At 41.9% G+C, this 23,972-nt stretch overlaps 1 protein-coding gene across 2 annotated transcripts in view; it reads right to left on the reverse strand.

The window, feature by feature from the left end:
- Nucleotides 1-2,437: 2,437 nt before the first annotated feature.
- GLDC (glycine decarboxylase) overlaps nucleotides 2,438-23,972 on the reverse strand; it is a 125,248-nt gene continuing 103,713 nt past the window's right edge. For both annotated transcript variants that reach the window (XM_043974717.1, XM_043974721.1), the window contains 5 exons: nucleotides 23,021-23,132; nucleotides 12,286-12,381; nucleotides 7,950-8,122; nucleotides 7,016-7,096; nucleotides 2,438-3,121 (listed from right to left, as the gene is read on the reverse strand). In XM_043974717.1, the coding sequence (XP_043830652.1) occupies nucleotides 2,978-3,121; nucleotides 7,016-7,096; nucleotides 7,950-8,122; nucleotides 12,286-12,381; nucleotides 23,021-23,132 (606 nt within the window). In that variant the 3' untranslated portion in view covers nucleotides 2,438-2,977. The remainder of the gene's footprint in view (nucleotides 3,122-7,015; nucleotides 7,097-7,949; nucleotides 8,123-12,285; nucleotides 12,382-23,020; nucleotides 23,133-23,972) is intronic.

Below are 23,972 nucleotides of genomic sequence, written 5' to 3' on the forward strand. Positions count from 1 at the left end.
TTCATTACTCAGAGCCAGAATACAAAGTTCAGGAAAATGGATTCTGATACTGCTTCAAATATTTAACTATATGGATTAAAATTTTGTGGTTCTCTGTCAGTTTCATCAGATTTTAGCAACTTGATTACTGAATCCTCATGTGCAGTTCTCAGTGTACCTGCATGCCAGGTACAAAGCTTAAGCACACTCAGGAATGAGTAAACAAGTTCGGTTGGAGTGATGAGGGAGAGCAGTAGGAGCCATAAGGGGCTAGTGAAGACTGGCAGGTTGTTTGTTTTCAGATTTCTCTTTAGGATTAGAATATCTAATAGGAATGGGAAAGGGTCAGGGTAATGTCCTTTACCTCACATGCAATGAATATAATGGCAACTTAAAAATTCACCTACAGAGATGTCTGGTGGTAAAAAAGAATATTCGTAGGGCAGCTAGGTGGCGCAGTGGATAAAGCACCAGCCCTGGATTCAGGAGGACCTGAGTTCAAATCTGACCTCAGACATTTGACACTTACTAGCTGTATGACCCTGGGCAAGTCACTTAACCTCAATTGCCTCACTTTATAAAAAAAAAGAATATTCGTGACTTAAATAACTAGAATAAAATTGCTCCAGGAGCAGACATGCAGCTGAATAATTTAAACTCTCCTTGACTAACAACGTAGAATCTAATAATAAAATAAAAAACTATTCACAATCTATTTTTGATTTGTACTGTATTGATTAGCATGGGCTTATTTTCCTCAATTCCCTGCTCAAGGCAAGGGAATTGATCCTTACTCCCCATTGCCCCTTCGAGATTCTCCCCCTTCCTCTGTCACTCAATAACCTCTCTTCCTTTGAGGTTTCTGCTAGTCAGCTCTACCACCCAGTCAAAATCCTGGTAGCTGTTGTTTACAACCCCTCCCCCAGGCTACCAGAATAGTCTGTGTGAGGTAATGAGGGCCTGCACTGGAGTGGTGGCAGTGTCAGGAAAGACGGAGACAAAACATGCTGCAAAAGTGAAATTGACTGGCCTTGTCAGCAGCTTGGATTGGGGGGGGGGGGGGGGTTGGACAGATGGACGGTGAGCCATAGTGAGGAATACAGGATGATTCCTTTCATGCTGCCCTCTACAGTAATGTTTGTCCTTTGTTCTCAAAGAGGACCATGACATGGTGTTGATGTCATGAATTGGACTTAAGTGAGGGATGGCTGTCCAAGGTCACAAAGCTCACTCTCCTCCAGAGCCATCTGGATCCTGTGGCAAGATAACCTAGCCCTCTCCTACCTGTAGACCTTACTCCAGAACATGTACTCTTCAATCCAGTGACACTTGTTCCATCCACAAGACGCTCCATCTCTGCTCCAGGCATTTCCTCTGGCTGTCCCCCATGTCTAGAACGCTCTCCCGCCTCTGCTCCAATCACTTACTGACTTACCTGGTTTCCAAGTACCAGCTAAAATCCCACTTTCTTTGGGAAACTTCTGCTAGCCCCTCTTAATTCCAGTGCCTTCCCTCTTTATTTCCTATTCCTGTATGTAGCTTGTATCATATATATTTGTTTGCACGTTGATCGTAAGCTAGATTGTAATTAGATGGTAAACTCCTTGAAGGCAAGGACTATCCTTTGCCTGCCTCTTTGTATCCCCAGTGCTTACTTAGCAGTGTCTAGCATGGAGAAGGCACTTAATAAATGTTTATTAAATTGATCTACAAGCTTAGGCAATGAGGCTATATTTAGGGTATTGCCGTTTGTGAGCAAAAATTTTTCTTAGTAACATCACAGAAAGTCTCTATCTGTAAGAACTTCTGGGTTTACATGAATATAAAAGAATGATTATGGGAAAGGTTCTTAATTATGAGTTCTTTGCTACTTAATTTTACTGAAATAAGATTATTTTTAAAGCATTCTCTACATACATACCACATAGGTAATGATAAAAGCACAGTCTTCAGGTCCTTATATTTGGACCCAAACTGCATGTGGTCAGTCAGCATGCATTTTATTAATTGCCTGTTCCCAAGGAGCTCTCACAGTCTAATGGGGGAAAAGGACAAGATCTAGACAGGATAAATTGGAGATAATCAATAGAGAGATGGTACCAGTAGTTAGGAAAGTCAGATGACTTCTAGAAGGTGAAATTTTGGCAGGAATCAAAAGGAATGTATGGTAAGAGGATACTAGGCATTCACAGTTCCAAACCTGGTGAGACAAACCACTCTTGTGCATAGTAGTTTGTTGCTGTGGACTGAGGAGCCTTCATAGCATGAGACCAAGGCAAAGAAATAGCCTTCTGAAGGTGGGTCCAAGATGACCTTTTTTTTTTTTTGATAGATTCCCACTCTGAATTAAGTGTTAATGGCTAATGACACTCCCAGGTTCCTTTCTCCCAGTGGCCATGAATGTAGCAAGAGTAGAAGTTCTTTATGGGGTCCAAACTAGCCCAGAATAAAGACACTCTTAAAACTGAAGGTTGTTTTATTGGAATATTAATGTAGGGGGATTAAAAAAACCACAAGAGTAAAACACTACCAGAAATCAAATTAGTAACCCCCAAAATGGCTTCTATTTATACAAAATGTAAACATTTGCCCTGGGATTTCTCAAGTGGCTGCAAGCCACTATGGCCTTATTGGGAACAGACATGTATCTCTTTCCCCAGAGCCACCAAGAAGCCTGGAAAATTGTAACACTGAAAGACCCTAGTGCATATCAGACCAAATCTCTATATACACATTCATGCAAATACATGCACACTCACAGTCCAGGAGAATTCAACGTCAAATATGAGGCATGGAAACATGTCAGTTTTTAAACAAGCAGATTCCACCCACTTCCCTGATTGTATTTACATTTACCTTGGCAAAGATTAAAAAAAATATACACAATATATAAATCCCCTACTTGAGCCTGGGGAGGGGGACAAAAAAAAATACATCTGGTTTGACAAATGCTGTACTGAGGCACCAATTCAAGTCACCAGAAAGCTTGGAGATGGGCCTAGGATGAAGCCCTCTTTTGTTCAGAAAATGGTGACTCATAAACTTCCATTGGTGGGCAGGTGCAAACCAGATGCTGGTCACCATAGATGTCATCGATCCGGGCAATTGTGGGCCAGAATTTGCTGTCTGGTTTTATGAAAGGCTGAAATGGACAAAGCAGAAAGCATTCATTATGCACTTACTGTGAGCCAGGCACTATGCTAAGCAATGGGAACAACAAAGAAAGGCAATAAAGGGAGTCAAATAATGAAGGGGAGAGTGGAGAAAACATTGTCACATAAAAGATATGGACAGAGAAGGTGAAAGGTAACTTTAGATGAAGAGGGTTAACTGAAAAGACCAAGTCAAGTCTCCTGTAGACAGTGGCATTTGATGCAAGTTTTGAAGGAAGCCAGAAATTCCTGAAAGAGGCCAATAGAGTATTCCAAGCAGGGAGGAAATCCAGTGCAAAAGCATGGAGACTGATGTGAGAAATTACAAGTAGGCTAGCATGATTGGCTTTTCAACTACATGGAGGAGAGTATGGTATACGAAGACTAGAAAAATAATAGCTAACACTAATAGAGGGGGTTTTTTGTTTTTGTTTTTTGGTGAGGCAATTGGGGTTAAGCGACTTGCCCAGGGTCACACAGCTAGTAAGTGTCAAGTTTCTGAGGCAGGATTTGAACTCGGGTCCTGACTCCAGGGCTGGTGCTCTATCCACTGCGCCACCTAGCCACCCCTAATAGTGTTTTCAGGATTGCAAACTGCTTTACAAATATCCTTATTTTATCCTCAAACCTGAGAAGTGTTATTCCCCTTTTACATGTGAGAAAACTGAGGCACAAGGGTTAAATAACTCACTCTAGAGCTAGCATTCATAGGGAAGCACACTGGAAAACTGCGGAGACACAGTTCCATCTAAAGAGTGTTCTCTGCCAGTGGTGATAAGCCTCCACATTCTATTTCCATCAGATCAATAGGGAGGAGAAATGAGAAGAAAATTCTCACGTGTCAGGCACTTTTCATTCTGGACATTCATCCATTTAAAGTTAATGTTATTCATAGGATCGTAGGATTGGAAGGGATCTTGGAGGCCAACTAGACCAATCCCCCTCATTTGACAGGTGAGGAAATTGAGGTCCAAGGAAATTGATAGTGCCAGTGTCAGAAGCAAGATTTGAACCCATGATCTTTGACTACAGAACCATTGCGTTTTCCACTGTACCTCACCTTCATTCAAAGGATCATAGAGACCCTTTAGGAACATTTGGGAAATATTTTAAAAGATAGAAAAAGAAACGATGGAAAGTTTCCATTTCTCACCAAATGGAAAGATCTGCAAATAAATGCCTTATCCTCGATGCCTGTTAGCATGATTTAATGCTGCTTGAGCAACCAAAATATACTAGGAATGGCAGACCCCACAGGACCAAATTTCATTATAATGAGATCATAAATTTAAAGCTGCTGAGGGCCTTAGTAATCTAACAACCTCTCCCCCCACTTTTTTTTTTTGCTGAGGAGCTAAGGTCCAGAAAAGTTAAATGATTTGCCCAGAGTCACACAGGTAGTATTAGAGATAAGATTTAAACCAAATCCAGCACACTTTCTTCCCACGTTCCAAGACAAGATATTTACATGTCCTAGGAAAGGTTTGGAAAGAGTTCCTGTGCTAATGTCTAGCGAGGGCTTTAATCCTTGACTGTAACAAAATCAATACCCATGTGCCATGGAGAAGAGATATTTCCAGCATTTAAAAGTTCACTTTTTAAAGTGCTTATTACTGGGGGCAGCTAGGTGGCACAGTCGATAAAGCACCGGCCCTGGATTCAGGAGTACCTGAGTTCAAATCCGGCCTCAGACACTTGACACTTACTAGCTGTGTGACCCTGGGCAAGTCACTTAACCCCCATTGCCCCCGAAAAAAATAAAATAAAATAAATGAAGTGCCTATTAGTATGTTTCTCAGAATGTTGGGCCCAGGGATGGCTGCCTGCCTGTCCTGGTCCTAGTCCCTACTCCGAAGGACCTGTGGTTTTATTGATAAAGAGTTCTCAAATTGGGTAACTCCCTTCTGCTAATGTCCTAGATTGTCTGGAGTACTGAGAAGTAACCCTAGCTTACCCAAGGCAGAGGTAAGACTTGCATCCAGATTTTCCTGACTCTACCACACATCCTACCGCTATGACTCAGTAGCTGCAAGACTAGCAGCAAGTCACCTTGCTTCTTGAGGCCTCACTTCATTTTTTCTTCATCTTTGAAATGAGGGGCTTAAACTATATTAATTGTAAATTCCCTTACTGTAGACTCACGGGTAGACTAGAAATTCCTTGGGGGCAAACGCTGTCTGTTTTTAGTCTTTGCATCCTTACCACCTACCACAATGCCTTCCATCTAGTTTAATTTGTTGAATTGAATTAAATTCTGTGAAAATCTAGCTTATGGGGGGGAGTAAAGGAAAGGGAAAGAAATAAGCATTCATAAAGCCCCTTTTGTTATTGGTCAGTTGTTTGTCATGTCTGACTCTTCATGACCTCACTTGGGGTCTTCTTGGCAAAGACACTGGGGTGGTTTGGCCATTTCCTTCTCCAGCTCATTTTACACATGAGGAAACTGAGGCCAACAGGGTGAAGTGACCTGGCCAGGATGACACAGCTAGGAAGGGTCTGAGGCCAGATTTGATCTCAGGGAGACTCATCTTCCTGACTCCAAGCCCGGCATACTGTTCACTGCACACCACCTAGCTGCCCCTTACATAGCACCTACCACACACCAGGCACTGTGGGAAGCTTTAAAAAAAAAAAATCTCCTTTGATCTTCACCACAACCTTGAGAAGTAGATTTTTTTTTTAAGTGAGGCAATTGGGGTTAAGTGACTTGCCCAGGGTCACACAGCTAGTAAGTGTTAAGTGTCTGAGGCCGGATTTGAACCCAGATACTCTTGACTCCAGGGCCGGTGCTCTATCCACTGTGTCACCTAGCTGCCCTGAGAAGTAGATATTATTATCCCCGTTGTACAGTTGAAGAAGCTGAGGCAAACAGAGGCTAAGGGACATGCCCAGGATCACAGAGCTAGAGAGTGTTCTCTGTTGAGCATTCATCAGCCTCATTCATGATGGTCCATGCTTCCCCTCAGATCCAAGCATGGGATTTTTGTTCTAATTAAGAAGAAACTAGAAAAGTAGGCAAGTGTGACACAAGGTAGCACAGTGGATAAAGCACTGGCTCTGGATTCAGGAGGACCTTAGTTCCAAGCTGGCCTCAGACACTTGACACTACCTGTGTGACCCTGGGCAAGTCACTTAACCCCAATTGTCCCACAAAAACAAACAAACAAATAATTCTGGGAGTTTAGTTCCAAAATGCTTTCCAGGGTGGTTAAACCAATTCTCAGCTCCGCTATTAATGTATTAGTGTGCCTGATTTCCCACAGCCTCACCAATATTTGTCATTTTCCTTTTTTGGGGGGGAGGGGTCATCTATTTTGCCAAAGCAAAAGGTGTGAGGCATAACCTCAGAATTGTCTTAATTTGCATATCTCCAATTAGTAATTTAGAACATTCTTTCATATAGCTATTGATAGTGTTGATTTATTCTCATATCATTTGATTCCATTAAGTGGGGTTCAGTTATTTTAATTTGCATCTCATTATTTGTAAGGCTGAGTATTTTTTTCAAGCAATTATTAAAATCTAGCAGAAGGGGGCAGCTAGGTGATGTCATGGATAAAGCACTGGCCCTGGATTCAGGAGTACCTGAGTTCAAATCTGGCCTCAGACACTTGACACTTACTAGCTGTGTGACCCTGGGCAAGTCACTTAACCCTCATTGCCCCACCAAAAAAAAAAATTAAAATCTAACAGAGAGGTGATGGACTCAGGATACAAAATGAGAGGTATATCTTTGGACATGGCCAATGTAGGACTTTGTTTTCCTTGGCCATGTGCAAATCTATTAAAACAGTTTTGTTTTGGAGAAAGTATAGGAGATGGGGTGAGAAATAGATTTTTGCTCATTGAAAAAAGATTAAAATTTTTTTAAAAGAATTACTCACTAGTGGGAAAGCTGCTACTTCTCTGGAGTAAGGCCGATCCCAGTTTGAGGAGGTAATACAAGTCAAGGAGTGTGGAGACATCTAATAACAGGACACAAGGAAGGAAGGAAATAGAGCAGTTATTTCCAAAGAATACTGATTCTCCTCATTCCCCCCCCCCTTTCTTTTCACATTGTAAAGTATCTCAAACCAGCATTGCTAAAAAAAAAATCCTTTCATTCCCATATTTTGTTATAAATCATCTTAAATTTCAAAAGAATAATAAATATCCAGAAAGATAAGAGAAATAAGTCCCCATTGGGATACAAAACCCTGACCTTCAAAAGATTCTCACTGGCCTTTGGCTGTGCACAAGTCTCCAAGGAGTCTGGTGAAGGGAGCAGAGCATTGGATCTGAAGTCAAAAGACCCACGAGTTTGAATTCTGACTTTGCACTCGGTATCTGCATGACCTTGAGCAAGTCCCTTCCCCTCTTCTGGCCTCCGTTTCCTCATTTCGAAAAGGCAAGAGTTAGACTAGATGACCCCAAAGGTCCCTTCCACCTTTTTATATATGATTCTATGACTCCTCCTACATGGGTGACCTTGGACAAGTTGCATCACCTTTCCAATTTTTTTTCATTTATCAAATAAGGCTCATAATACCTACCTCACTCCCAATCATAGAACTGATATCTAAGGCAGGACTCAAGTCAAGGTCACCTGACTTCAAGTCCAATGTTCTATCCACTATAACATGCTACCTTTTTTTTTTTTTTGCTGGGCAATTGGGGTTAAGTGACTTGCCCAGGGTCACACAGCTAGTAAGTGTTAAGTGTCTGAGGCCGAATTGAACTCAGGTCCTCCTGAATCCAGGGCCGGTGCTCTATCCACTGCACCACCTAGCTGCCCCCAACATGCTACCTTCTTGACAGTGTGATGTGGTACTAACTTACCTTCAGTGGGTTAACCCTCGTGTCCATTCGACCTTCTTCTATGTCAGCAATTTCTTGCCGGATGCTGATCATAGCATCACAAAATCTGTCCAGCTCAGCCTTATCTTCAGACTCTGTGGGCTCAATCATAAGTGTCCCAGCCACTGGCCATGACATGGTGGGAGCATGGAATCCTAGGAATAGAAGCAAGGGAACCAACATCTCAAGTATATCAGTTTAACAAGGGAGTTGGACTCTCATCTATAGCACAGTTTCCATTTCAGACGCTCCAGGATATTACAACTCTATTCCTCTTCTATGCCAACAGCCAAATGTGCAGAACCGCTCTCCCAAAACTGGTTACAGTTCCCAGAAATATTTGAAAGTAGAATATGTCAATACAGTGTCAGAGTGGAAAATATTAGTTAAGAAGGGATGAAGGGGGGCAGCTAGGTGGCACAGTGGATAGAGCACCGGCCTTGGAGTCAGGAGGACCTGAGTTTAGATCCAGCCTCAGACACTTAACACTTACTAGCTGTGTGCCCTGGGCAAGTCACTTAACCCTCATTGCCCTGCAAAAAAACAAAGCAAAAAAAGAAGGGATGAAGGGGAAAGGGAAAAACTTACACAATCTCAACAAAAACATTTTCGAGAGCAAGAATGCATTTTATTGAACTCTGCAAAAATAAGAGAAACCAGAGAATATCTCAGCATGGTTAAGGTTAATGGTTGGGTGCCTAAGGATTATTCACTTAATATAGGAATCAATTCCTGTCACTCATTGACCTCAAGTAGTAGGCATGGGTTGGGAGGGATTAGGACTCACCTTTATTGGTATTCCAGAATTTTTAGATCTGTACACATCGTGACATAATGGCAATGGTTAAATTTACATTTTCTAAATTATACTGAAATAATTAACATCCATCAATGGTTCTCCCTCATTAACTCTTTCTAATAAGTGAAATGTCATTGGGGGGGGGGGGGGAAGCAGACTATCATCAAAGAAAACACATTTTCAAGTTCAAAAAAAAATTCAATTTTCAATTTTTAAAGAAATGTCCAATGAAAATCAAATGAATTTTAACATCACTCATGAGAATCTAAGCAAATGATTTCATTTCTTTGGGCCTGTTTGCTCATCTGTGAAATCTTTCTTTTTTTCATTGCAAAATCTTAAAAGTTAAGGATTTTTGAAGTCCCTTCCAGCTTTAATGAGCTAAGTCTCAACTTCTGTGGTGAACTAAAAACCCACTTAATGTAAAAAAAAGACACCAACTATCAGCTAGGTGATGCAGTGCATAAAGCACTGGCCCTGGAGTCAGAAGGATCTGAGTTCAAATTTTACCTCAGACATTTACTAGCTGTGTGACCTTAGGCAAGTCAACCCCAATTGCCTTAAAAAAACATCCTGGGACATGTCCAGTTGTCCTCTTCAAAAAAACAAACAAACAAATACTACTAGCTTGTGTGACCCTGGGCAAGTCACTTAACCCCAATTGCCTCACCAAAAAAACCAAAAAGACACCAACTGCCACCCCAAAAAAAATCCATTTCAGAATCCACAAAAAAAACCCAAAACCCCACAACACATCACCTTCACCCTCAGGTGAAATCCATTAGCAGAGCACTGCTAATCAAAACAGACTTACATAAGCATCTTCCATAATGGACACTAAAGTGATACCACATTCCTCTCTCCTACATGTTGTCTATCTTTCCTCCACTTATATACAAACATCTCTGCTTTGTCTACTCCCTGTAAACAAAAGGTAGTCTACCTGACATGCCAGAAGAAGCTAAGACTTAGTCGAACATGCCCAAAGGATCCCGCATTGTTTACTTTAATTAGTCGGTGTCTGGCTAGGAACAAGATTTTCATCCAATTGATTAGAGATGCATTTCCCCTTTAAGTTTCCCTCTCTTTTGAAGGATGAGAATAATAATAGCTGCCCACGCTTTTTCCTCTAGACCCTCTGTAAATGCCGTACCATGACATGGTGTTAAGATGATCCTGGGCTCTCAAGGGTGCCAGTGGAGCAAACATAAACCCTGGCATATCCAACCAATGGGGAAAGATGGGGAGAAGGCATCAGGTGATAGAGTGGATTCCTGTCATCTAAGGACTAACCTAGGTAAGTTTAGAAGGAGTCTAAGAAGGTGCCAGGTGGGACACTAAATACTGCTTTTTTCTTCCATAGCAACTGGCAAAAGCATGACATCCGGAGGCATGGAGGGGCTATGATGTGTTGAAAGGTGAGGAAGGCAGGGGGCAGCTAGGTGGTGCAGTGGATAAATCACTGGCCCTGGATTCAGGAGGACCTGAGTTCAAATCCGGCCTCAGACACTTGACACTTACTAGCTGTGTGACCCTGGGCAAGTCACTTAACCCCCATTGTCCCACCAAAAAAAGAAAAAAGAAAAGAAAGGTGAGGAAGTTGGGAGGAGGAAACAGCCACTCAGATGAGAACATAGATCAAGGGAAGCACCAGATCAGGCACCATTTATAGATCTCACAACAAGCCTGAAGCAGAAAGATTACCAGTTACTTTAATTTTTAAAAAAATAAGATTTTGATATGTCCTGATTTGTACAATCATCATAGTTATCCCTGATATCTCTCCCCATCCCCTTCCCAAAGAGCCATTCCATATCACAAAGCATATTCTTTTTGTTTGTTTGTTTTGTTTTTGTTTTCAGTTAGGCAGTTGAGGTTAAGTGACTTGCCCAGGGTCACACAGCTAGTAAGTGTCAAGTGTCTGAGGCCGGATTTGAACTCAGGTCCTCCTGAATCCAGGGCCAGTGCTTTATCCACTGCACCACCTAGCTGCCCCTACAAAGCATATTCTTTAAAGAATATTTTTTAAAAAATAATTAACACAACTGAGCAATATGTAGAAAAAAGCAGAAAACAGGTACAATGTGTCACACCTGTGAACCTCCCATCTCATGAAGGGGCGGGTAGGAAGTGTCCTCTCATCTCTTCTTTCCAGTCAGGCTTGAGTTTTATAATTTAGTTAGTCACTTGTGATTTTTGTGCATAGTGTTTCTTTCCACTTGCATTGTAGTTATCGTATATATTGTTGCCTTGGCACCATTTACTTCATTCTGTATCCGTTCATGTATAACTTTACATGTTTCTCCATATGCATCACATTCATCATTTCTTAGAGTATAGTAATATCCCATTATATTAATATGCCATAATTTGTTTTCCCATTCCCCAATCAATAGGTATCTACTTTGTTTCCAAGTCTTTACTATCCCCAAAAGCACTGCTATAAAAATTTTGGTTTATATAAGGACTTTCTTCTTAGTGATGGCTTCCTTGGAGTATAAGCCCACTAATAGAGTCTAAGGACATTTTAACCATTTACTTACATATTTCCAAATTGCTTTCTAAAATGGTTGTACCATTTCACAGCTCCATCAACAATGTATTTGTGTGCCTATCATTCCACAACTACTCCAACATAGACTATTGCCCTTTTTGTCATCTCTGACAATTTGTAGAGTATGAGGAGAAATCTGAAGGTTTATTTGATTTAGATTTCTCTTATTAGTGATTTGGAGCATTCTTTCACGTGCTTATGAATATTCTGCAGTTGTTTTGAGAAATGCTTGTTCATATCCTTTGACCACTAATCTATTGGGAAATGGCTATTAGCCATATATATATATATATATATATATATATAATGTGTGTGTTTCTTTATCTATCATCTATCTTATCTATCTATTTATTGTTTATGTACCTGCTATCTCTTATGGTACTCTGCTACCAACTTGGCCTGAGCTTTTTTGATTCATACTAGAAATGATACTGTTAGGGAAACAATGTGATGGAGTGTAAAAACCATGGGATTTGAGTTCAAGGAAACAAGTTCAAAACCCACCTCACATACTTACTAGCTTTGTGACATTAAAAAACTCATTTAAACCTCTCTGAGCCTAAGTTTCCCTATCTATAAATGGGAATAAGAGTAGTATGTACTAGGGGCAGCTAGATGGCGCAGTGGTTAAAGCACCAGCCCTGGATTCAGGAGTACCTGAGTTCAAATCTGGCCTCAGACATTTGACACTTACTAACTGTGTGACCCTGGGCAAGTCACTTAACCCCCATTGCCTGCAACCCCCCCCAAAAAACAAAACAAAACAAAAAAGAATAGCATGTACTCCCCTAGATTCTTGTGACAACCAAATTAACAACCCTTAAAGCACTATAAAACAACCCAAAATGGTTCCCTAGGATGGATCCTGTCCTGGTGCAAATTAAACATCATATCTTACTTCATACTTATTTGAAATAATAAAAACTAGATTTAAAGAGCAGTGGCCATGTTGGAAAGCTACTCACCATAATCTTGAAGCCTCTTGGCAACATCCACAGCTTCAATATTTGCAGATTTTTTGAAGGGTCTTGTGTCCAAAATAAATTCATGAGCCACATAACCTGTTGAGGAACATGGGTCATTCCAAAATTGTCTCATGAAAATAAACAACCAGTGGCCTTAATTTGACAGAGCAAATATTTTTGCTAAAACAGAACTTTACCAATTGAGCTCTAGGTTTGTCAGTCAACATGCATTTATTAAGCACCTACTATGTATGATAATAAAAGGGAAAGCATTAGAATTTAAGGGGTATCAAGAAGGGGTGAAGGAGAAACCATGTTCTCTTGAAGAAATCTTCATCAGCAACATGGGACACACTAGAAAGCAGCACCCGCTTTATCTGAACTGATGAAGCCCAATACCCACCATAAAAAGTTTCTGCTGATAAGATTCATTTTGCTCCAGGCACTTGTAGACAAAACTTGTTGCCTACAGATGATGGTTCTATAACATGTGTGCGCACCTGTACAGTCATTAACTAATAGGATTCCTTAAAGGCCCTTTCGAGTTCAGGGTTTCAGTCCTGCCAACTTAGAAATAAGGTGTCACTATCCAAAGCCACCAATATGGAAATGCAGCAGCCATGGAAGGATAGAATTTCGAGCTAGAAGGCACCCTGGATATCACCAAGTCCAACACTCTTATTTATGAATAGCAGGAAATTTAGGATGAGAAAAGGGAAGTGAATTACCCATAGTCACACAGGATTCATATCCAAGTCCTCTGACTTGAAAGTCGGTGATGGTTTAGGTGAAGACCTAACAGGTCTTCCTCCCATTGATCTATCCTTTAATCTACTTCTAATCATTCTTCCTTATTCATTGGCCTGGTCATGTCTCAACCACAATGGGACTCAATTTCCTCAAAAGTGACTTCCCAAGGTCCCACGTTGTAAAGAGAGAAGCTAAGATTTGAACCCACATCTTCTAACTCCCAACTCTAGTTGGTCTTTCTGCTACAACATATGACCTCCCAGAGGGCACATCCTAACTACATGCTAGGGGGGTTGGGGAAGGAAAGGGAACAAGCATTTTTAAAGTGCCTACTTGTGCCCGCGCTGTGCTAAGCACTTTACAAACATCACCTAGATTGATCCTCACAATAACTCTGGGAGGCAGGTGCCATTATTATCTCCATTTTACAATTAGGGAAACTGATGCAGAGATTAACGGGCTTGCCCACGGTCACACAGCTGAGTCACTTCTTACTGACTGTAGGCCCAGTGCTCTATCCACTGTGCTACCTAGCTTTCTCTCTTGGGAAACAATGAAGTAGAAAGTGGTGTTGATGAGGCCAAACCCACAGACTTAGTCCTGATGGAGGTTAATTGGCTTTGCTCAAGTTCTTGGCCACTGATTGCATCATTAACGCACAGCTGGGAGCTCCTGGTTTCAGTACAGACTGATCAAACACAAACCCATCACCATTCATGGAAATACAGGGGCACAGTCAAGTGGTAGTGGGCTAGCATTATTGCATTTAGATGTAAGCTATTTAAGTACGAGTACAGCCATTTTTAAAATAAAAAATAAAATTTTAAAGGCTCCCAAAAAGTGCCTCAGCAAAACCAATAGAGCTTCCCAGGCAAACACTATCCGTGAGGCTAGAACATATCTGTGTTAGCTGGCATTGCCTACCTTTGGCTCTACTCACTGATAAAACAGAATACACAGGTCTTCTCAGTCTTTAGAGGAGGATAGCAGCCTATGACTTTGACCTCCAGCCATCAGAAGATCCTTGAAAATACTGATCTAAAGCAGTCCTTCTTCTGGAATCCATTAGTAGAAAAAAGAAGGCAGCTCTGTGTTCAAATCTCGGTTTTGCCATTCACTACCTAGGTAACTTTGGGCTTCTCCAGTCCTGGTTCCTTTGTAAAGTGAGAGGATTTGGCTAGAAGACTTCTGATGGCTCTTTCAACTGTAGATCTATGATCCTGATGAAAGGTTAAAAGGGAGCAGTGCCTTATTCAAACGGTCTACAGGAAGAATCCTACAAAATGCGACTGCTTCTTTTTAAGCACTTAGAAATAACTACAAACTACAACTAATTTTTTGAGTTATTAAATCAGGCTGTCGTCTTGTGAAACCAGAACCCAGACTGATCTTCAGACAGTCCTAAAATAATCTAATGCCAAAAGGGCAGTAAGGAATAGGAGGGGGAAATAGAAATACACAATGAGAAAATAAAAAGCATTTCAGTTAAGCACTCTGGATTTCCATGGAACGTTCAGTGTCCAAGAATCCAAAGCCTCCCATCATTCTCCCCGACCATGGGAAGCCAACCTCCATGTCCACCACTTCTCCAAGCCTGTGCGGGTTCCTTCCTGTGCCCCAAGCAGCAAGACTGCATCTCTTGACCTGTGAAAATTGCCCTCACTTCAATATTCAAGGAGAGCAAGGACTTGTCCCAGCAGGCTGGCCAAGGACCCGTTCTTCTAACCAAAGTCCTTCAAGAGCTGAACCCGACCCAGCTCTGCTCATGTCCATCTTCCTCTGTGCTCAGAGCCCAGCCCCAGAGCCAAGGAGTTTGGAAAGAATGGAATCTTCCAAATGAGACTCAGATGTGACTTTCAGAAACCCACATTCTGAAGTCTTCACATTCCAGTTACTACAGAATGACAGCTTCTGTCTCTTCTTTCTCCATAGACTATGAAAAGAAAGGAAAACAAAAATCGGGTGGCCTTTTGGTGTCCCCTACCTAGAGATCCCTTTTTAAAATGAACAATAATTGAGGCAGCAAGTGGATACAGCAAGGAGGGACCTAAAGCCAGGAAGACCTAAGTTCAAATCCTGCATTAGAAACTTACTGGTTCTGTGAGCCTGGGAAGGTCACTTCACCTTCCTCAGCCATCTGTAAAATGGGAATGATACCCATCTCCTAGGATTGTTGGGCATCTGGGTGGTACAGTAGATAGAGTGCCAGGGCTGATATTAGGAAGACATCTTCCTGAGTTCAAGTCAGAACTCAAATGCTAATTAGCTGTGTAACCCTGGGCAAGTCACTTAACCCTGTTGGCCTCAGTTTCCTCATCTGTAAAATGAGCTGGAGAAGGAAATAGCCAAACCACTCCAGTATCTTTGCCAAGAAAATCCCAAATGGGGTCTTGAAGAGTCAAACACGACTAAAATGACTAAACAACAAAACCTAGGGTTGTAGTGCTGATAAAATGATATGATACTTGTAAAGCACTTTGCAAATATTAAAGTATTATGTGAATAATCAACAAGCATTTTTTGTTTGTTTGTTTTCAGGGCAGTGGGGGTTAAGTGACTTGCCCAGGGTCACGCAGCTAGTAAGTGTCAAGTGTCTGAGGCCAGATTTGAACTCAGGTCCTCCTGAATCCAGGGCCAGTGCTTTATCCACTGCGCCGCCCAGCTGCCCCTCAACAAGCATTTATTAAGCACCTCCCATGTGCTAAGATCAAAAGTGCTCCTAAGCACTGGGCAAGATGCTTGTTCCTTCCTTCCAGAGGCTCGAGCCTAGCCAAGGGAAGACATGCAGATACATAGGTATATCCAAGATAGATACAAGGTGAATTTAGGAAGTAAGGCATAAACAGCTACAGAGCAGGGTATTATAGGAGGAGGGCATGTTAAGTGTCCAGGAATCTGCATTGTCCCATCATTCGCCCTATTCCTGAGAAACCAGCCCCAGGAGATCAGAAGAAAGGGCCTCATGTTGAATCAAATTATATTTGATTCTAAAGGTAATAAGGAGCCACTGCGGGAAGACATGGTCAGACTTGGGCTTTAGGAAAATCATTTTGGCAGTTACATGGAGGATGGATCAGAGTGGGGACAGAGTGAAGCTTCCTATCACTCTCCCCATCCCTGGGAAGCGAGTTGCAGTGGTCCAGGTGCAAGGTGATGAGGGCCTGACTGGAGAGCAGGAGATGGATGGGAAAGATGCTATGGGGGTAGAAACAAGAGGAAAAGGTTGGTATTACATTCTGACATGTGGTCTGGTCTGTCCAGTCAAGACAACCCAAAGCAGAATGCTCATTGACTGGGGTTGGGTGGAATTTCATTTGGATTGGGATGCTGTTCAATCAAAGAACCATCTTAAGAAGCCATGACCTGAGCTGATGGCCAAATGTTCTTTCTCTAAGTTAAAACCAAGGAACTTATGAGCATGTATATGGGATGATGGAGGCAATCAGTCAATAAGCACTGATCTACTGGTGTGCCAGAGACTGGGCTCAGCACTGGAGGAAGGATCAGAAAGCACAAAATCAATTAGGTAGACTTCAAACTAGGTCTCCTTGCCATAATCATCTTCTAAGGACTAAGACCCAAAGGGTCTTCCCCTTGCCACATGAGAAAAATGCCAAGAGGGCACCAAATAACCCCCCCTCAACATGCTACAGTGGAAAGAACACTGGTTTTGAGTCAGAGAACCTGGGTTGTAATTTTTGCCATGTGACCTTAGGCAAGTAATTTTACCTCTCTGGGCCTCAGTTTCCCCATCAGTAAAATGTCAGGGTTTGACATGATGATCTCTAAGGCTTCTTTCAGCTCAAAATCCTATGATCCTGTGAACTTGTGGTCCTCTGGCAAAATAGAATTTATTACTCCCATATCAGCTACTCAGTCCTGTGGGTCCTAACAGAGCTTTAAAGGAGAGGTATGGAAGTGTTCTTGCGATTCGATTCGAATCCTTTTGATTTCAGTGGCTAAGGACCCAGTCCTGATCCTTCTCTGAAGATCTAGTTTATTTTTTTTTATTTTGCAGGGCAATGAGGGTTAAGTGACTTGCCCAGGGTCACACAGCTAGTAAGTGTCAAGTGTCTGAGTTCAGACTTGAACTCAGGTCCTCTTGAATCCAGGGCTAGTGCATTATCCACTATGCCACCTAGCTGCCCCTCTATGAAGATCTATTTTAAAAAGAACTTTTAAAAATATATTTTGATAGTTGTTTCAATGCAATCAGTTCTCTTTACAATCCTTTGTGTTTTATTTTATCCATTTAAAATCATACTGAGTAAAGGTCTGTAGGCTTCACCAGACTGCCCAAGGGGTCCAGGACACAGGAAGGTTAAGAACCCTGATCTACAGCAACTCACTACCTGCGTCTTCAGCTGCTGTATGTAAAGAGCCTTTAGTCTGTTGTTTATCAGGGGAGAAAGGTAAAAAGTGTTTAACGAATGGGAATTTTTAGTCCATTCAGTTTGGCCTGCCTAAGGAAAGCATCAAAGCTGTCACATGACGGGAATGGGGCCTGGCTGCTTGTCTTTCCTTGATTTTTGTCCAGAGGCCCAGAGGCTATTTTTGTTAGGATGGGCACAAATTAAGAAATTCAACAATATGTAAAACTGTGGAACCCAAACAAAACTCACCCTTTCCACTCTCACCAACTGGAAACACAGATGGAAAAGGCAGTTAGGATTCACAGAAAGTTGGGTTTGTTATTTTAAAACTGTTTGCTTTATAGATAGCCAAAGGAAGTTTTTAAGACACTTCCTTTCACTTGCTGTATCCAGCCTCTTCTCGTTCCTCTTTCAAACACCATCTCTGTAAGATTCTATTTTTGTTACTCATACCAAGTCTTATTGAAAGCATGGTGGACCTGCATTCCCTAACATGAGTAAACTGATTCACCTGATCAAAGGCATAGAGTAAGCACTTAGTAAGAGCAGCTAGATGGTACAGTGGATAGAGTGCCAGGCCTGGAGTCAGGAAGACTCATCTTCCTGAGTTCAAGTCTGGCCTCAGACACTTACTAGTTCTGTAATCCTAGGCAGGTCTCTAAACCCCATTTACCTCAGTGTCCTCATCTATAAAATGAGCTGGAGAAGAAAATGGCAAACCATTCCAGTATCTTTGCCAAGAAAACACCAAATGGGGTCATGAAGAGTCAGACACGACTGAAAATGACTGAACAACAACAAAAAAGCACTTAGTAAATGCTTATTTACTGACTGACCAGCAGCATACCTGATTGAGAATTTCAAAAATAGCCGTGTCAGTTCACAAAAGTCCAGCCAGGATTTCATTAAAATGTTACTAACTGCTGCATAACTGTCCATGATGAAGAATAATATTCTTAGTAATAAATAAATGTGATTAAAATTAAGAAAGCTACCAAGTTCCTAACAAAAACTAAGTCCTTTATGTAACATTTTACTATGCATTTTGAAATTGGTTTTTCTGATAAAATATTTGCCAAAAACAATATATTTATTAAAAACTTTTTTTGCCCTTGGGGTAACCATGTGGTTATATTTTTCCATTATATAAACTGTTGGGGCTTAAATGGTTTAATTAATAAGCATACTAATCAGACCAAACAAGAGATTTTTAGTTTCTTGAACTTTAGGGTTGAGCAATGAAATCTGTAATCACTAATCCATATGTTCCATATTAAAAATACTATTAATTATTCTAGACTGGTATAAAATGCTGCCAACTCACCCCTTCCCTGCCCTGCAGGTCCGGGGGAGAAGTATACCAATTAATCAAACACTCATTAATCAAATAGTTAATTTGCCCTGTTTTCCCCATTGGAAAGCCCTTCTCCCTTGCCCCTCTGACATTGTCCTCTCTGCTCAAGCCTCCAACCATAGCAACACCTACAGTTATTATAACAGGTTATTTTGCCTCATACCGAGGCCATCCAATTTCCTTCCTCCATCCCTCAAAACTTCTCAGCATCACCAGAGGATTGAGGAGAGCAAAAGAATCAAATCTTCTCTCCCGGGTGTTAAGGGCTAAAACCAATAAATTCTAAGCTTTAGCAAGAGTTAGACTTTTAAGCATTTATTAAGGAGAATAAGAATTTGGTAGAGAGAGAGAGAAAGGCCTACATTCATCTATCTGTTAAAAGGGAGAGCACATTTCTAGCTCCGCTCTCCACCAGAGTCCACAGGAAAGAGCGAGAGTCAAGAGCACCAGGCTTCCCCCTTCTTCCTCCCACAAGCAAACATCACTTCCTGATGCCAAAGAAAAGACGCGTGGTCTGGCCCTCAGAGACCTTCACCTCATGGCGGAGCTTTTCTACAGTAAGTCTCCAGCAGGTGGCATCATTCCAATCGTTACCCGGGTATCCTTTCTTTTCACTAAGCCTTAACCTTTAAGCTATGCCATTGACCCCACTGTTTCCCGATTCTTCTGAGTCCTTGTTCCAGCAATCATTCCCTCTTTTTCATGAATCTTCAGGCTCTCTCCTATCCAACAACTTCCCATCTGCCTACAAAAAAGCTTTGGTCAGCTCAATCTGGGGGGAAACAACAACAACAAACTTTCTCTTGATCTTTCTATCCTTGCTACCATCTCTTCTCTTGGTTCGCTTTCCCTGCCAAACTCCTTACCAAACTTCTAAGGCTTCTGCTTTCTCCTCTAATTTACTCTCTTCTCAATCCTTCCTTTCAATCAGGCTTCTAGCCCCACCATTCACTGGAGCTATTCAATAAAAGATGACCAATGATGGTAGCTGCCATGGACTAATATGAAGGGAACAAACAGGACTCAAAGTCAAGTGACCTGGTCTAAGTCCTGTCCCCCTTCAGGCCCTCAGCACCTCAAATGTTACAAAAGCCTACTAATTGATCGCCCTGACTCTGACCTCTCCCTTCTGCCATCTGTCCTCTCCACCACTGCTAAAGTAATATTCATTTTTGTCTTTGCATTTTCAGAGTCTACCACATAGCCTGGTGCACAGGACCTTACTAAATGCTTGTTGATCAAATGACTCATTAGAATCCCTAGCTTCTTTCAAGGCTCAGCTCAAACGTCAGATCCTACATCTGAGAGTGCTTCCCCACCCCTCGCCCTAAAATTACTTTGTATCTTTTAAAATTTACTCGTCTGTGTACATGTTGTTCCATTCCCAAATTCCCACAGACTATAAGCTCCTTGAGGGCAGGCACCATTTCATTTATGCCTTTGTAACCCCAGTCATTAACATAAATTTGTATTCCCACCTATGGAACTGTGGGCAGGTCATCTTAACTTATCTGAGTTTGAGTCTGTTAAAACAAAGATGATTCTGAGAAAAACACTTTGTAAGCTTTCAAGTCCAGTAGAAAGGTGAACGCTCCAAATCCCAGTGGCCTTTATTTCATTCCTTCTCCTTGACCTCTTTGCAGTACTTCACTATTAACAACCCCCTCCTAAGGGATACTTTCTCTCCATCTGGCTTCTAAGATATGGTAGTCTCTTAGTTCTCCCCCTACCATTCTAATTGATCTTCTTGTGTCTCTTTTCCTGGTTCCTCATTCTCTTCCTGACCCTTAAGGTGGGTGTTCCCTCAGCTTCTGCCCTTGGTCCTGTGATCTCTCTCCTTTGGCAATATCCTTTATTCCCATGGTAACTCTCTCTCCTGGACTATTACTTCAGGAAAAGCCCCAGACATGCTTCACTTCACTCCTCACTCTTATCTTTATAACTTCATAGCACCCCCTCAATACCCTTCCTTCTTTCCTTCCCTGCTTCCCCACCCCCCAGTTCTAGAAACACAAGCCAACCTCAAATCAACTCTGCCATTGTTCCTGGATGGAATGTGTCAATCTACTCCCCTACCCGCCCCCCTCACCAACCCTGTAACTTTCCAGTCCAAAGTGCCCCTCCTTGGCCACCATTTCCCCTTTCTGTGTTATCTTCCCCATTAGAATGTAGTTTCCTTTAAAGCAGAGATAATCTTTACTTTTTTTTTTTGTATCTGTATGCCCCAAACTTAGCACAGTGCTTGGCACATTATAAGGGTTTAATAAATGCTTTTTCATTCATTGTTGGCTTTGGTGTCTATGTAGGTGATACCCAAATATGTCTCCAGCCCTGACCTCTTTCCTGAGCACAATACCTGTATTTCAGCCATCTTCAGTATGTTGCAGCAATATTTCAAACTCAAAGCTGAACTCACCTTTCTGCCTAGACCTGCCTCTCCCACTGACTGTGAAGTAGAGAAACATCATGGTCTCCTAGGTTAAAAACCTTAAGGTGATTTTATTCTTCTGCATCCCTCCCTGAGTCACCAAGTCTTATTTATTCTTCCTCTGAAACATCTCTCACATCTGTTCCCTTCTCTCAACTGCCACAGATGCGGTCCTAATTACAACCTACTTGGACTACTGCAATCGCCTTCTGATTGGTCTCATTTCTCCTTGGCAACCTCTCCAATCCATCTTTTATGCCTCTGCCACAGTAATCTTTCTCATGCAGGGATCTGGTCATGCCATTCCTCTGCCCTACTTGATGGGAGAGGGAGACAGTACTGATTAATGGGAGCACACAAGATTTGGACTCAGATGACCAATGGGAGAGCTTGTTGTAGGTAGTGGATTGGACACTGGGCCTGCAATTAGGAATGTCTGGGTTTAGATCCTACCTCAGACATAAATAAGCACTTACCCTTTCACCAGTAACCTTCCTTCCCACCCTAGAGATGCCTCTGTCCCTAGCCTGCTCTCCTGAGTGATGGGTCCCTAGCCCAGAGCACCATTTCATGAGGAGCCCAGGCTGTAGTCACTTTACTCCTGGCTCTGCTCCTTACTCTCCTCCACATTCTTTTTCTTGTTTGCTTTTTGTTTTTTTGTTTTTTGTGGGGCAATGGGGGTTAAGTGACTTGCCCAGGGTCACACAGCTAGTAAGTGTCAAGTGTCTGAGGCCGGATTTGAACTAAGGTACTCCTGACTCCAGGGCCAGTGTTCTATCCACTGCGCCACCTAGCTTCCCCCTCTCCTCCACATTCTTTTGTTTGTTTGTTTTTGGGGGTTTTTTTGGGTTTTTTTTTTGTTTTTTGCGGGGCAATGGGGGTTAAGTGACTTGCCCAGGGTCACACAGCTAGTAAGTGTCAAGTGTCTGAGGCCAGATTTGAACTCAGGTCCTCCTGAATCCAGGGCCGGTGCTTTATCCACTGCACCACCTAGCCGCCCCCTCTCCTCCACATTCTTAGCAGCTTCTCTTGTATGTGTTGTCTTTCCCTATTTGAATGTAAACTCCTTGAGAGTAGGTACTGTCTTTTTGTTTGTTTGTTTTTATTTGTAATGTCAGCATTTATCACAGTACCTGGCATATAATAAGCAGTTAATAAATAATAATTGTAATAACTAACATTTAGATGTGGACCATGCACTGTGATAAATGCTTTATAATTATTTCACAACCCTAGGAAGTAGGTGCTATTATTATCTCCATTTTACAGATGAGAAATTTGAGGCAAACAGAGGTTAAGTGACTTGCCCAGACACACAGCTAGTAACTGTCTGAAGCTGGATTTGAACTTGGACTTCCTGACCTAGCACTCTACTATACAACCTAGCTGTTCTTTAAATGCTTTACCTAACTTACCTACCTACCTACCTACCTATCTACCTCTCTAGCCTTCAGTTTCCTTTTCTGTAAATGAAGATCATTTCCAGTTCAAAATCTATAATTCTATTACTCCAAACTCTAAAATTTACTACCTATATTACCTTAGACAAGTCACTTCTCTGGGCCTCAGTTTCCTTATTTATAAAATGAAAAGGTTGGACCATATGATCTTTAAAGACACCTTTTAACCTTAAGATCCATGAACTGCTTTGGGTCCCTCCTGATGAATTCCATGAGTATCTGCTGCACGTCAGAATTGTGCTGATAAATAAAGATGGGCACTTTCCTTTGCATTGGCTGACCTCATGATCGCGTCCAACGACCCAACATATCTAGGGCAGGGCTCCTAACAGATCACAATGCTTACCCATCTGGTGTGATGGACACTCACCTTTTGCACCTCTAAAGAGGACTTTATAGTGCTTTTCCAATCTCTTGGCCATATAGTTAGCGTTTAGTATTGCAATCTCAGTGGCATGCCTGAGGCCCCTGCCTCCCATCATCTGCAACAGAAGCAAAATGGTCACAGTACATCCAACGTGTCAGTTTTCCCTAACTGACCAATAAACCAAAAGGACTCAAGCATATTCCTCCCCACCCTCCCACCCCACAAAAAGAACCACCCCTATTCAGGCCATACTCTTACAATAACCATAACAGCAGCCCCCACTGACAGAGCACTTTAAAGTTTGCAAGGTGCATTACAAATATTATCTCATATATGTCATCAGCCAGCTTAATACCTACTACACCATATTGCCCATCCTATATATTGTCCTCTCAAAAAAGTATGGAGTTGGGGCAGCTAGGTGGCGCAGTGGATAGAGCACCGGCCCTGGAATCAGGAGTACCTGAGTTCAAATCCGGCCTCAGACACTTAACACTCACTAGCTGTGTGACCCTGGGCAAGTCACTTAACCCCAATTGCCTCACTAAAAAAAAAAAAAAAGTATGGAGTTAACTTCATAACACACTAATGGAATATAAACTTCAGAAGGTCCTTCCGATCAATTAACTGATATTTATTAAGTGTGCGAGGCTTGGTGCTAAGCATTGGGGACACAAAGTCAAAGAATGAAACAATCCCTACTCTAAAGAAGTTTATATCTTATTGAGGAAGATGGCATGTACATATATCAGTAGATACAGAATAGATATCAAGGCAATAACTATGATGTATTAGAGAGGGAGGGCACTAGCAATTGGGAAGATATGAAAAGATTTTGTCCAACACATGCCTGGAACATAGTAGGTTCTTACTCGATACTCATTGACGTGACTTCAGGTAGAAGGTGGTACTTGATCCCTGGCTTGAAAGGCTTCAATATGGCTCCAGTGATAAG

Source organism: Dromiciops gliroides, chromosome 1 (genome assembly GCF_019393635.1).
Source record: "Dromiciops gliroides isolate mDroGli1 chromosome 1, mDroGli1.pri, whole genome shotgun sequence".
NCBI lineage: Eukaryota > Metazoa > Chordata > Mammalia > Microbiotheria > Microbiotheriidae > Dromiciops > Dromiciops gliroides.